The sequence below is a fragment of the Arvicola amphibius genome, chromosome 3 (assembly GCF_903992535.2).
Source record: "Arvicola amphibius chromosome 3, mArvAmp1.2, whole genome shotgun sequence".
In the NCBI taxonomy this organism is placed as follows: Eukaryota; Metazoa; Chordata; class Mammalia; order Rodentia; family Cricetidae; genus Arvicola; species Arvicola amphibius.
Genome location: NC_052049.1, coordinates 123,482,387 through 123,496,681, shown reverse-complemented (window position 1 = coordinate 123,496,681; position 14,295 = coordinate 123,482,387). Strand labels below are relative to the sequence as shown.

The window sequence follows — 14,295 nt, the reverse complement described above, 5'->3', positions numbered from 1 at the left end:
AGAGAGAGAGAGAGAGAGAGAGAGAGAGAGAGAGAGAGAGAGAGAGAGAGAGAGAGAGAGAGAGAGAGAGAGATATTATTTAAGGTCTTCACTATTCTCCATTCCGTGCCCAGTCTACACACCCTCCCCATCCCCACTACAAGAGCCCAGTTCCAGTACAGTGGTGGCCTTGCCTTTTATGGTCCCCTCTGTCCTCAGGCTCTGCCCCTCCACCTACCTGTGTGTTATCCCCTGGGTATCCCTTACACCAGGCTCTTTCAAAGTCCTTACACTCAAAGGCCGTACAAAACACACTCCAAACCCCTTAGAATGAATGATACCCAAGACTCTGCAGCCCTCTTCAGCATCGTCTCTTGCCACTCCCATCATGACAAAATCATGTACACATCTGCAAACTTTCTCATACTTCCTAGTCACTGCGCCATGGCAAAGGGTGGAGGTTGCTTCTCTCCATATCTCTCTGTCCTGCACTAAGTCTTCAGCATAGCCACGCAGCTAAAGACACCATCTCCTGGCTCTCCTGGGGCTTGGGAGGGGCTCACGGCTGATGACGAGAAGTGCCACGTATAATTTGGGGGCTGTGCCCTTAAATCAACTTACCTCTGCTCACTTTCCTCTCTCCCTCTCCTAGAATGTGGGTGTGTAGGCATGGTGGTGCCTTCTTCAGGGCAGGGAAGAGGGCAGAAGGAGAGAGATGGAAGCCTGTTGGGTCTTCAGCAGCTGCAAGCTTACACATCTGTCTTAACTCCTTACTCAACAAAACCTGTTCTTCCAGCCTTAACTCCAGGGGTAGGAAGAGCTCTGGGTGGGGGTGGGGGTGGGGGTGTTCCGAGACCTCTTATTAAAGTTGCACACAGTAACGGCTCTTTGAAAAACCCCTCCTCTGGGCACCACTTTTCTCTTCTGCTGGAGAGCTGGGTTAGATGACACAGCTCCAGACACTGATGAGAATATCACCTGTCATCTAGGACATGCCAATAAGAGCCAGATGTCAGGTGCCCTGCCAGCCCTCCTCATGAGTGAGTCTCCTTTAACCAAGAGAGAGGGCAATGAAAGAAGCTGTCCAAGGTCCTAACCATCTGAAGAAAGAAGTTATTTGGAGCGGGAGGTTTCACTCTCTATGCTCCAGCTGGGTAGAAACACCACATGCTCTCCTGCCTGCTCCCTCATACGCTGCTGGACTTGAAACTTGGTACTTTTCTATTTTGAAAGCTCCATCCACCCTTGACTTCTGGGCCTTCCCTGTCAAAAAGGTCCGGGAGAAAGGAAATGGCCTGAGCCGAATACGAGTAATGGGACGGCTACTGTTACCACTGTTTTTCATCTTTAAGGGCCGCTGTAAATCATGGCACACGGAGTTTACCTTTTTACCCTTTTTAGTTCACATCTCCCAGATTAAATATGCTCATGTGTGGCAACCACCACCAGACCCGTAACACAACTGACAATGAGAGCTGCACCATTCAACAGTGATGCCATGTTCCCGGTCCCTGACCGCCTCCGATCCATTGTCCACGTCTGTGATTTCACTCTTGGGAGTCTCAGGAAGAACTGCTATACTTCTTCAAAAGCAAGGCTGCAGTGTGGTGGTGCAGGCCTTTAATCCCAGCTCTTGGAAAGCTGAGGCAAGTGGACCTCTGAGAATTTGAGGCCAGCTTTCTCTACACAGTGAGTTACAGGTCATCTAGGGCTACATAGTGAGACCCTGTATCGAAATGAAAGAAGGCTTGTCTTAGCTGAAGAGTCTATAGAATGTAGGGTAGGGAGGTGGAGAAAAGGATGGCCAGGCTTGAGAGAGAGGGCAGCAGACAGTCCCTGGGGCCCTGGTCCCCTGAGAAGGATGTGGGCATCTAGTTTTGCAGACCACTGTGGTGCCAGGGAAGCAGGTGAAGCAGTTTGGGCACCACCCCCGCCTGACCTCCTTGGTGGTCCATTTGTGAACCTGACCTCCAGTTCTGGGAGACTTGCTTTCATAGGCCAGCAGAAACCACACAAAAGACATCTGTAAGGAGAAGGGGCCAGGACACACTTCAGCAAGTCAGATGTTTCCAGTTGGGGTCAAAGTCAGAGTGAAAACCCAGCTCCATAGCAACCCACCTGCTGGCATCCTTTCCACATCCACCCACAGCATCCTTCCCTCTGCAAATATCTGTGCTGAAAACTGGTGTACATGGACCAAAGGACCTGCCGCATCACCCCCAAAACCCAGTATGTCCTGCATCTCTGAGGATAAGCTTCTCAACGTGCAGTGGTCCTGCCTCAGCAACATCTGGGGTGTTTTGTTTAAAACACCAGCTTTCTGGACTCCCAGGGAGACCCAGGGTACTGGACTCTAGGTTCAAGGCCTAGACTATGTTTATAAACAGGGCTGCCACAAAGCTCCAGTGCAGAGCAGCAAGCTGAGAGACACTCACTTCCCAGCCCAGGCTGCTTCTTTCCCACGGTGGGGGTGGGGTGGAAGGTAAGGGTTGTCAGTCCCTTCCTTTTCAGTCTGGATGCCTTCAACAGGTGGCTCAGATCAGCAAAGTATGGAAGAGTCTTGTCACACCGCAAAGATGATCCATTTGGTATTTATTTCAAACCAAGCACCTACTCCAGGTGATGGGTGCAGGCACTGAGGTTCAGGGGGCCGGTAAATCTGTTTTCCACTTCATCTTTTCTCCATCAGGCCCAGCTCATTAATCAGGATGGAGGAAAAGTTGACTTCGTGGGGTAGTGGAAAGGGAGGGGAAAAGTCCGGTGGTAGAAGGCCTGCCCCTGTTTATGGCTTGAGACCCTCCCCTTGGAGAATCACCCTCTTTGCCTTGCACAGTCTGGAGATGGTAGCGGATAGAGGAATAAATGCCTGCTAGGATAGATGTGAATTTTGGGCACAGTTTTAAGAGGTGCTTCTCCTGGCTGGGTGCTTCCTGAACGGAGTGAGGCAACACCCCAGTCCCTAGGCTGTGGCCAGCAATGCTTCAGCCTGATGGGGTTGGGAATGAGTGGTACCTCGAGCCCTCCCTGAGCTGGAGATGATCCTGGGAGGATGCAGATCCTGGACAAGTCTTCCTTGGGGTTAGATGTTAAATGAGCAGTGAGAGGAGAAGCCCTGAATCAAGGTCCAACTACACAACCATAAAACAGGATGTGGGTGTGGTGGCTGTCAACTTGACCACACCTGGGATTAACTAAAACCCAAGCAGCTGGGCACACCTGGGAGGGATTTCTCTTTATTGAGTCATCTGAGGTGGGAAGACCCATCCCAATTCTGGGCCACACCTCTCGTAGCAATCCATATAAAAGGGCATGGAGAAGGATGCTTTTACTTTTTGCCTGCTTGGCTTGATCTCACTGGCAAGTTTATCTGTCCTGATGCTAAGTTGCTAAGTGCTTCCTTCCTTCCTTCTATCAGAGTCTATTTCTTTGGGATTCCAAAGGATACTAAAGACTGTCTGAGATATCCAGCCTGGGAACTGAACAACTATTGGATTCTCTCTCTCTCTCTCTCTCTCTCTCTCTCTCTCTCTCTCTCTCTCTCTCTCTCTCTCTCTCTCTGTGTGTGTGTGTGTGTGTGTATGTGTGTGTGTGTTTCTGTCTGTCTCACTGTATGTGTGTTCACCCTATCAGTTCTGTTCCTCTAGAGAACCCTGACTAATACAGTGGGAAACCCTGCAGAAGGAGAAACTTAATTAATCTTGAGTTTTCTTAAAAGAGAGTTTCTGGGGATGGAAAGACGGCTCCACGATTAAGAGCCCATACTGTCCTTCCAGAGGAACTCGAGTTGGTCCTCAGCACCCACACTGGACACCTGTAACTTCGGCTCCAGGAAATCGAATGCCCTCTTCTGGCCTCTGTGGTCACTACACTCAGGTGCACAAACCCAATCTCAGAGACACTCTCCTAAAATAAAAAGTCTGCAAAGTGCCAAGTATCTTTTGAGAAGGAGAAAAAGAATGCATCCCTTTCTGTAGCTTATTCCCTCTAAATCCCCAGAGCAAGGACTGCTAACTCAGGAGGCTGCCTCCTCCCAGGGTCCAAAGGGTGCAGACCCAACCAGACAGCAGCTGATACCTGCAGGGGCCCCGAGCTCACAGGCAAGTTGACCTCATTGTCTCTCCTCACTCATGCTGCTGCATTCTGGCATCAGACTCCTGCCCATTGTAAAGGAATGTGATCAAGGCCTACAGGGCAAAGCAAGGGGCAGCAGGTATGTGATTGAGTGCCTGCCACCTCAGTGAGTGATGCTGGTGGAGCACTCACAGTGCATGGAGCAGTCAGTGACGCTGACGGAACACTCACGGTGCATGGAGCAGTGACTGATGCTGATGGAGCATTCGGTGCATGGAGCAGTGAGTGATTGACGCTGGTGGAGCACTCACGGTGCATGGAGCAGTGAGTGACTGACGCTGACGGAGCACTCACAGTGCATGGAGCAGTGATTGACGCTGGTGGAGCACTCACGGTACATGGAGCAGTGGCTCTGACCTTGCTGAGCAGAGAATGAGCAAGGCTCTAGTTCCAGAGCTTCCTCCCAGCACAGAAACATTTTCAACTCTAAAAATTTAAATAAATAATCCCTCATGGACCACATGTATCCACTGAGCCACTGACTCCCCACCCCTTCTTCCCAGGCAAAAGGGCTAAACAAAGGCATCTCTAGTGAACCTGCTGCAACTTGTCTCCAGCTCCCGATGCCAAAGGAAAACAGTCCCCAGTCTCCGGGGTTACCAATGAGCCCTGATGCCAAAACCCTAGAGAGTGTCTTGTTTGGTGCCTGTTTACGGGGCTGGGCCATTTGTGGTGCTAACAATCGCTCTGCTGAAGAGCACTGTTTCCAGGACAACCCCCTTCTTCCCCTTCTACCCCGCCCCACTCTGGACTTTCCTTCCATCCCCATGGCTACATTTTTCTTAGCTACATTTGAAGGTTTCTATGTCCTCTGGTTTCTATGTCCTCTGCCTACACCAAAATTGTCTCCCAGGGCTGTTGCCTCTCTTTAGTTCCCTGAACCCTTGGCTTTACCCACCTCCAGTTCCCCAGAGCCCCAAACTCTATGTCTCCAGCCTGGATGTCCCTCCTGACTACCTGTCCAAGAACAGCAAGGGGACATCACTGCTCCCTCACTGACTAAGCCAGACCCCCAGAGCTCTCTACTTCCTGTCCCTGCGCCCAGACTCTTCCTGTCCACCCTCTCCATCCAACCCCTGTTCCTTTAACTCTGCATTCTGACTGTGCCTTTCTGGCTCCGGGTCTTAGTCCCTCTCAGCTAAATCATTCTCCTAACTGCTCCACAAATTCCTGTCCTGACAACCACCAACCCCAACCATGTCCCCAAAGTTTCATCATGACCCCTTTGCCTAGGGCCCCAGCAGCGTCCCCTTGTTACAAGCCATGGGTCTCTCTAAGCCTGTACCCTCTCCCTCACCAGCTCTCGGAAGATACCAATTCTAGCTAAAAGCCCTGAGGTGTCATCTCATATCCTACAGGCCAACACTGCACATGGGTAAATCTGGTCTCTGTGAATGGAATAAATGGATCAGCAGGAATCATCTGGCTCCTTTCAAATACTCATTAAATCAGTAATTTCAGATAAACAAGTTTCCTAGTGAACCATAAAATAGTTCTCAATTCAGAATCTGTTTTTTAAATTTTTTTTATCATTTATTTTTATCTTATGTTCATGGCTGTTTTGTCTGCAGGCACGTCTGTGTGAAGGTGTCAGAACTCCTGGAACTGGAGTCATGGACAGTTGTGAGCTGCCATGTGGGTGCTGGGAATTGAACCCTGGCCCTCTGGATGATCAGCCAGTGCTCTTAACTGTAGAGTCATTTCTTCAGCTCCAGAGTTGATTTTTTGTTTTAGTGTTCCTGGTCTTGATCTCTTTGCGAGGCATCCCTATGTTTTGTTTTAAGATGCTTTGGTATATTAAAAACACCCAAGGAAACAGCAGTGAATCCAGTTCTTCTAAAAGCCAACAAGCCAAACAGATGTCATGGTTTGCGTATGGTTATTGGTTGACTGTCGCAGATGGCATGGTTTGAGCATGGTTATTGGTTGACTGTCACGGAAGGCATGGTTTGAGCATGGTTATTGGTTGACTGTCATGGAAGGCATGGTTTGAGCATGGTTATTGGTTGACTGTCACGGATGGCATAATTTGAGCATGGTTATTGGTTGACTGTCATGAAATGAGTTGTTGGATATTACTGGACAGATATTTAACTCAGTGTTCTCAGAAAAGATAACACCAAAAGTGGATTTTTCCTTTTGAAATAAAGATGTATAAAAAGGACAGGGAGCCAGACAGTGGGATAGCATGCCTTTAAAAGCAGAACTCAGGAGGCAGAGACAGGCAGATCTCTGTGAGTTTGAGGACAGCCTGGTCTACAGATCGAGCTCCAGGACAGCCAGGGCTACACAGAGAAACCCTTTCATTTAAAAAAAAAACGAAAATAAATAAATAGATAGGCTACGGAATAGCCCAGTAAAGTGCTTGTCATGCAATCTTGAGAACCTGAATTCAGTACTAGAGCCAGGCATGGTATTTGTAAGCCCAGTGTTGGTGGGGTGGTGGAGACGAGCAGACCCTGGGGTTCACTGGGCAGCCAGCCTAACTAGTAAGCCACTGGCCAGTGAGAGACCCTGTCTTTAAAAAACAAGGTAGAATAGAACCTTCACCTGGCATTGGATGGAGAAAATGACATAGCCCCACATTGGAGCACTGGACTGAGCTCCCAAGGTCCTGATGAGGAGCAAAAGGAGGGAGATCATGAGCAAGGAAGTCAGGACCATGAGGGGTGCATTCACCCATTGAGACGGTGGGACAGATCTAACAGGAGACCACCAAGTCCAGTTGGAATGGGACTGATAGAACAGGTGACCAAACCAGACTCTCTGAATGTGGCTGACGGCGGAGGAGGACTGAGAAACCAAGGACAACAGCAATGGGCTTGGACTCTACAGCATGGACAGGCTCACTGTGAGCCTTGTCAGTTTGGTGGCTCACCTTCCTGGACTTAGGGGGAGTTGGGAGGACCTTGGACTTAACATAGTGAAGGGAACCCTGATGGCTCTTTGGCCTGGAGAGGGAGGGAGTGGGGGTATGGGTGGAGGGAGGGGAGGGAAGGGGGAGGAGGAGGGGAGGAGATGGAAATTTTTAATAAAAAATGAGGAGCCGGGCGGTGGTGGCGCACGCCTTTAATCCCAGCACTCGGGAGGCAGAGGCAGGCGGATCTCTGTGAGTTCGAGACCAGCCTGGTCTACAAGAGCTAGTTCCAGGACAGGCTCCAAAGCTACAGAGAAACCCTGTCTCGAAAAACCAAAAAAAAAAAAAAAAAAAAGAAAAAGAAAAAGAAAGAAAAAAATGAGGAAAAAAAAAACAAGGTAGACAACTTATAAAGAGTGACTGCCCTGAGATTGTTCTCTAGCACACACAAGTATGTACATACACATGTATACATATGCAAAAATAATATTTCTCAAAGAAGAAAAAGGTTTCTAAGGTGTCAATAAAATAGGGTGAGCGTGTTGATACACATCGTCTGGACGAGTCCCTAAAACTAGGAAGTGTGCTCCATGTGAACCAGGACACTTCTATTCGGGTTTTATACTTAGAATACACATGTTTGAACTTACTTAATTCACCTAAGAAAATTGCCTGGCAAGACAATGGAGTCAAAACAATTTCTGTCTCTCCAGGAATTATCCCATAGTGGCAAAGAAAATACAGAGAAGCGTCAGCTCTCTCAGCTACAACTGTAGGCCTCTTCCCCTGAATTCGTGAGAACAGAGCTGATGCAGAAATAGTAAGGGATTCGTCAGTACGACAGAGGGCAAAACCCCAGTGTGGAGGAGACCCACATGGATGCTGGCTAGTGCAGCAGCCTGGGCCGCACAGGGCACGGTCAGGGGCTGGAGCTGGGAGCCAGCTTTCAATTTTGTAAGGAACAGTTATTTAGCAGGTCCCTCACGTGAGCCAATCGGGACACGGGTTCATGTCTCCCATTGGGAACCCACACTGTGGCAGGAGGGAGAAGGGCCATGGGGCATAGATGAAATCAACTCTGGTTATCTGTGGTTGGCGAGGCTATAAGGAGGGGGTTGTCTTCTTATTTTGGCATGTTAATATTTTTAACTGATACATAGGGTAAAAATCATTCTTATAAACAGTAAACCAGTTCCTTTCTACATCAGGCTGCTCAGATGAAGTCTCTGAGACTGTCTGGGTACAAATGAGGCACCATCAGTTCCTAAGGCTGTCTGCCCCACGGCCTTTCTCAACCTAACCCTGATGGCTGAATGTCAGGTCCCGCGTGTTTCCAAGGCCAGGCCATCAAGGATGCTGCGCAAGTAGAACATTCCAGATCTGAGTTTCTTTCTAGCTCTGAGATGGAGGGGGCGTCCACTGTTGTGCTGCACAGCACAGGCATAACACGGCTACGATGCCTGGCCCAGCCACCTGGTGAGCGGGCCATCTACATGGCCTTACAGACGTCTACTGACCGCGAGTTAGGCTATGAACAGCAGACGGCACCTTCCAGCTTGCTTACAACAATTACCTTCACATCTGACCCGCCAGCTCCATAAGGTCATTGTCAAGGTCATGGCAAATCAAAAGGTAGAAATGAGATTTTGAAGAGTAATTCCTCAGTAACATGTTTAATTGATGTACTCGAGGTCACATGCCCAGTCCTATGCCAGGAGATAAAGGAAGACACAGGAACAGAACTGAGGCTTCCATTCCCTGTTTATGTGCCCAAGAGATGAAATAACCTGGTGCAGGGCATAGCATGAGGTGGGAGGCAGGATGAAACTTTTCTAGAGATCTCTAGAATCAAGGCAGGCCCTGGGGAGCCTGTGGTTCAGGACCTAAAGGCCTGAGAATCTCCATTGATGCAGCTGGCTGAGCCTTCCAGATGTTGGACGTGCTGTCCATTCTGCATGGACATGTGGGCAGAGTGAATGCTGGATCTCGTGGCTAGAGGGGGCGGGTCTAGAACCTGATTCTCCCACACCACTGTGGAACACGGAGGGGGTTAGAGAAGAAAACCGCTACCCTAATCTGAGCACTGCACTCTTCTCAGGTAGGGTCAGGAAGGTAGCCCACGTTTTGGGCCAGTTTCCTGATGTTGATGCTCATGAAATAATGTTCAGAGAGGGGCAGTGACTTGTCCAAGATCACACAGTGTCTTCGTGGCTGAGCTTACTCCCTCGAACAGACACTGAGAGCAAGCAAACTCACCCTTCATCTATCTGAGCAAAGAACACACACAGTACCACACACTCTCCCGGCTCCTATCTGGAGACCGAGACTCCAAGGACGCTCCTGAGACAAAGCGTGGGCAGAGGAGGGATCCCTCGAGCACCACCATGTGCTTGCTGAGGGAGAAAGATAAGTGTGTGGCTCAGTTTGCTTTGGCAATGGACTGCATATGACAAAGGGCCAGGATTGGGCTCCCTCCTGAGTCAGTGCTGCCCGGGGACAGCTCTGGGAAGCTCTGTCAGAGAGGAGCTCCTACAGCAGACATCAGAATACACATGGCTGGGACTGGTAAGATGGCTTAGGAGTTAGAGACCCTTTCCACACTCTTAATGGTCTCAGTCTGTGCCCTGAGACCTACATGGCAGGAAGAACTGACTTAGGCACACACATCCTCTCCCTCCTCCCGGTAATAAAACCATAAATTTTATAAAAGAAAGGCTTGGTTCAGCTGACGACTGGTGTGCTCCACCCACGTGATGGTATGTTACTCAGACATAAAAAGGAACGGAGGCCTGACTCACACCGCAGCGTGGACCAATTCTGAAAACACGTGCAGTGACAGAAGCCAGACACGGAGGGCCACACCGTGGACTTGACCTTGATTACAGGAAGCATGAAGAATGCTAACATTCATAGAGACAAAGAGGAGATCTGGGTCGGCAAAAGCTGTGTAAAGGGAAGTGGGAGGGACTGCTGATGGGTTGTGGGAGCTCCTTCGGGAGTCAAGTTACTTTGGAACTAGTGGGAGATATCGGTTGCATATTATGTATGTACTAAATGCCACCCCCCAGCACCTATGTAAAAGCCTAGTGTGGTATCGCTCTTATAGGATGGGGGAGGGGGGCAAAACCCAGAGGACCCCTGGGGCTTTACTAGCCAGCCTAGACTAGTTCAATCGGTGAGCTTCAGGTTCAGTAGGAGACTGTTGTTTTATATATATATATATTTATATATATATATATATATATATATATATATATATATATATATATATATTGTTGAAAGAGATTGAAGAAGGAATTCAGCATAGAACCTTTGACCTCCATATTCATGTGCATATATATTCACATACACAAGTAACACACATCCGTACGTGCATGCGCACACACATACACACGCACAGAATTTCACACTGGAAGAGAGAGGACGGGGAGGAGGAAACAGTTACAGCCACCACTGCATTGCCATCACCCCGAGGCCCCCGTCTACACACCCGCTGTGTCTCTTCTTCCTGGGCAGGACCTCAGGAGGCCCCGAGAGCTTTTGCAACCTTGGGAAGAGGAGAAGTGGGCTCTCTGCTCCCAAGTGGCCAGCTGGGCACCGTCTTAGCCAATGGCAGGCTGTGTTTAAGAAACCCCATTTGCACAATTCTCATTTTGATTCCAGAGACTCTGCTTGTTCTTGGTGCATAAGGTCATGTGGGAACACGGTAACCCTGCATGACCGAGCAGCCCAGAGTCCAGGAAGCTGCATGGGCACAGCCTCCCCTTAGGCTCTTGCTAGGAGTACCCCCTAGTCTGCCTAAGAGCACCTGCTCCTGCTATTTTAGAAGGTCCAACTCACTGTTCAGTAGTGTGGCCCATTTGAACAGATGTCCTTGAACCGAGCCCAAGGCAGACCCTAACTCTTTGTTTTAGCTCTGTCCTCTGAGGTTTCCCCAGGACAAAGCGGCCCATCTTCCTGGTGCAGCCTCAGAACTCTGGGATGCTGAAGATGGGGCAGTGGATGGCTCACCCACCAAAGGCTTATGTCTGATTTACCCTTGTGGACTCTGGACAGTTTTTTCCACCTCTCCAGGTCTCAGATTCCCAGCCTGTACCATGGCCTATCATCCTTCCCTAAGGCTTGGTTGAAACCAGGGGTAAAGCAAAGCTCAGAAACAGGCAAAGGGCCCTGGGGCAGTAGCAATCCTTGCCGACTCAACTGTGTGGAACTTGCCTGAGTAACGCAGCCCTCTTGCTAGCCAGAGAAGGTGGGCCATAACTTCTAAAGAGATCCCTGGTGCATCCCTGGGTATGTTCCAGAGAAAGAAGGGGCCAGAACTAAGGGAGGACATTTCCATTCCTCCCAGATGAGAAGAAAGGGCTGGCCACCCCTCATTTGTGCTCAGAGGCCTTGCTTGGTTTGACATTATTTTCTCAGTGCCTGGCCTTGACCCTGATCTTTCTCCCAAATTCCTGATTTCTTCTCAACCTGCTAATGCCAGGTCCTTAGAGGGCAGTGATGAAACAGGTTAGACAGCCAGAGAGCTGGAGCCAGTTTTGACCATAACTGCTATAACCTCAAGCTGCCCTTCATATATATATCACATAATATATATAGTGTGTATGTATGCATACATATAATATATTGGTGTATGTGTGATAGGTAGGTAGATAGATAGATGATAGATAGATAGATAGATAGATAGATAGATAGATAGATATAGTGTGTGTGTGTGTGTGTGTGTGTGTGTGTGTGTGTGTGTGTGTGTATTTCGAGACAAGGTCTCATGGATCCCAGGTTACCCCTTGAACTTTCCCTGTACCAGAGATTACTCTGAACGTCTGTCATTTTGCCTCTACCTCCCGAGTGCTGGGATTACAGGCACTAACTACCACACCTGGCTTACAAAGTGCTAGAATTTGACGCCAGGGCTCTGTGCACATTAGGTGAGCATTGTACATCCTGGCCCTATGTGGTATTTTATAAGGCCTGCACCCTGGCAGGCAAACACGCAGGTGTTTTACACTGCGGAGGGATACTGGACTCTCTGGGTCTTCCTGTTAGAGGTACTCCAGTTGTTGCAAGCACACAAATTCCCCGACACCATGCTGCGAGGACATCGGAGAGCTTGCTGGCACCAAGGTTTGGGTACTTGCTTTTCACGCTCTGTGAATCTACAGAAACCCACCCTTGTTAGCCAGGCTGCTGCGGCAGACCACTGCACACAACCCCCTCATTCATGCTGGGCAGACTATACAGGGAGAGTTTTCTCCTCTGTGTTCATAGCCTAGCTCCATTCCATCCTCCCCACCCATGACAAGGTCCAAAGCAAGGGACTAGCCCTTCTCATTCCCACAGGCTCTGCGGAGAAAGCTGAGGCTGTGGGAAGCCTCGGCCCCTTCCCCAGTCTGTGAGGGTTGGCTGTCAGGCCGCTGAGGCTTCCATTCCTGCACACAGGAGCTTGTCTGTTTCAGGTGGTTTGTCTCTGGCAGAGACAGGAAGGGAATGCCAAATTAACGCTGGGCAATAAATTCTGCAAAAGCCAATAAAACCAAAGCAGAGGGCTGGAGGGAAGAACCACAGCAACTGATTAAACATTTTTGTTGGCAGACTCAGGCATGGGCACATTTTCCAAGGTTTGCATCAAGGAGACATCTGGCCCTGGCCCAGGGATTTGCAGGAGGGAATCCTAGCAAGCAGAAATGAAGGGCCAGGCAGGGCTGGACCCTATGGGGATCCCAAGCTACTGGTGAGCCTCTTCCAAGCGCCTGAGCACCAACAGTGGCCCCAGTTAGCTGGTTAGGAAGCTTCCTGGCCAGATCTACCAGCTACAGGAGTCAAGGTCTGGAGAAGATAGTGTTCTATGCTAGGAATGCCTGCCGTCCTGCCCAGCCATACCCAGACTCAGTATTCTGAACTAGAAGGTTAAGGCTTGGAGCACCTTTGATTTTTAGGGAGACAGCAGAGCTATTGGCTAGTTCAGAGAAGGCCCGGGGATTCTGGCCTCTTGGGTCCTTTAACCATGACATAAACTCTCTCATTTTACTGCCTTGCCCATGCTAGTTCTCTTCTCTAGATCCACCTCCTCCTTCTGAGACTGTGCTGTGCCTCCAATATACCAGTGGCTGCATTGCACACCCATGCCTGTGTGCCCCTAGCAGGCTCTGTGCTTTATCTGTGTTTATCTTTCATTGAAATATTCTGTGGGCTCTTTCTGGGCATGTGTGTACCTGCTGTGGAGGGTGGGGACACCCAGGTAGAGTGGACAGTGGCCAGCTGACATATAGTCCCTGGATCTGTTTGGAAGAAATGGTTCTGCAGGAAACTCTCCGTCCTTCACTCCCCACCGCCCTTCCCATCCTTCCAGGAAGCCCTGTCTGAAACAGCTGTAAGACGGTGTTCTATCCCAGCACTCGGGAGGCAGAGGCAGGCGGATCTCTGAGAGTTCGAGACCAGCCTGGTCTACAAGAGCTAGTTCCAGGACAGGCTCCAAAGCCACAGAGAAACCCTGTCTCGAAAAAAAAAAAAAAAAGACAGTGTTCTACAAGCCCAGGCCCCAGTATCACCGATGGCACGGGGACTACTCAAGGTGTCACCCCCCCCCCCATGTAAAAATCAAGACATGCCTGGTATCAAGGTTTGTCCAATGATCCTGGAGCCATGTGAGCCTGATCTACTTCCACACTAAACCCAGGGGCTAGGAGACTCCAGTTAGCTCTTCTGATGTGGACTTCCGCCATCAACTCGAGCAATCCTGGGGAACATCTGTCTGAGGGACCACTTCAGAAGCACAGGGACACCTGCCAGCTGGGATTCCATCCTTCCACAGGCCCTGGTCAAGTTTACTGCCTTGGCCCTGAGGCAAGCAAATCTTAATTGCTTCTGCATCTGGTGTTGTTGGGCTGGCCTCCTGTATACTCACCACTGGCCACACCAACAGCTCCTGTCCTCAAACTACCTCATGCCTTCACAAATCCTTTACCTGGAATTCTCCTGGCAAACCCTACATATGTTCTGGATTCTGAGGAGGGGTCACCTGCTTAGAGACAAATCTCTCTAACAGGACTGGCCACTGCCCTGCATGTCTGTGTCTGTGGACATACCTTGTGCAATATCCTGTGGTGAGATTCGGCCTCAGGGATAACAACAGCCAGACACTAGGAAATGTGTAGTGAATGAAACCCAGGTTTCCCAGCAATGAGCCACCCCAAAGAGGAGGTTTCGGGGCCCGAATCTTTACCTACCTCTGAGAAGAACACAGAGAGGATGACCAGACTGATCCAGTGAATGACACCAGCAAACTGGAATGCACTGGAAACTGTAACGAACACAGTGAGACCAGGTTT

The 14,295-nt window shown here is 49.7% G+C and overlaps 1 protein-coding gene across 1 annotated transcript in view; it reads right to left on the bottom strand.

Moving 5' to 3' along the window:
- The window catches only part of Tmem266 (transmembrane protein 266), a 117,263-nt gene that overhangs the window by 25,699 nt on the left and 77,269 nt on the right, over window positions 1-14,295 (bottom strand). Inside the window, exon 5 of the mRNA XM_038323701.1 lies at window positions 14,194-14,267. Coding sequence (XP_038179629.1) covers window positions 14,194-14,267 — 74 coding nt within the window. The remainder of the gene's footprint in view (window positions 1-14,193; window positions 14,268-14,295) is intronic.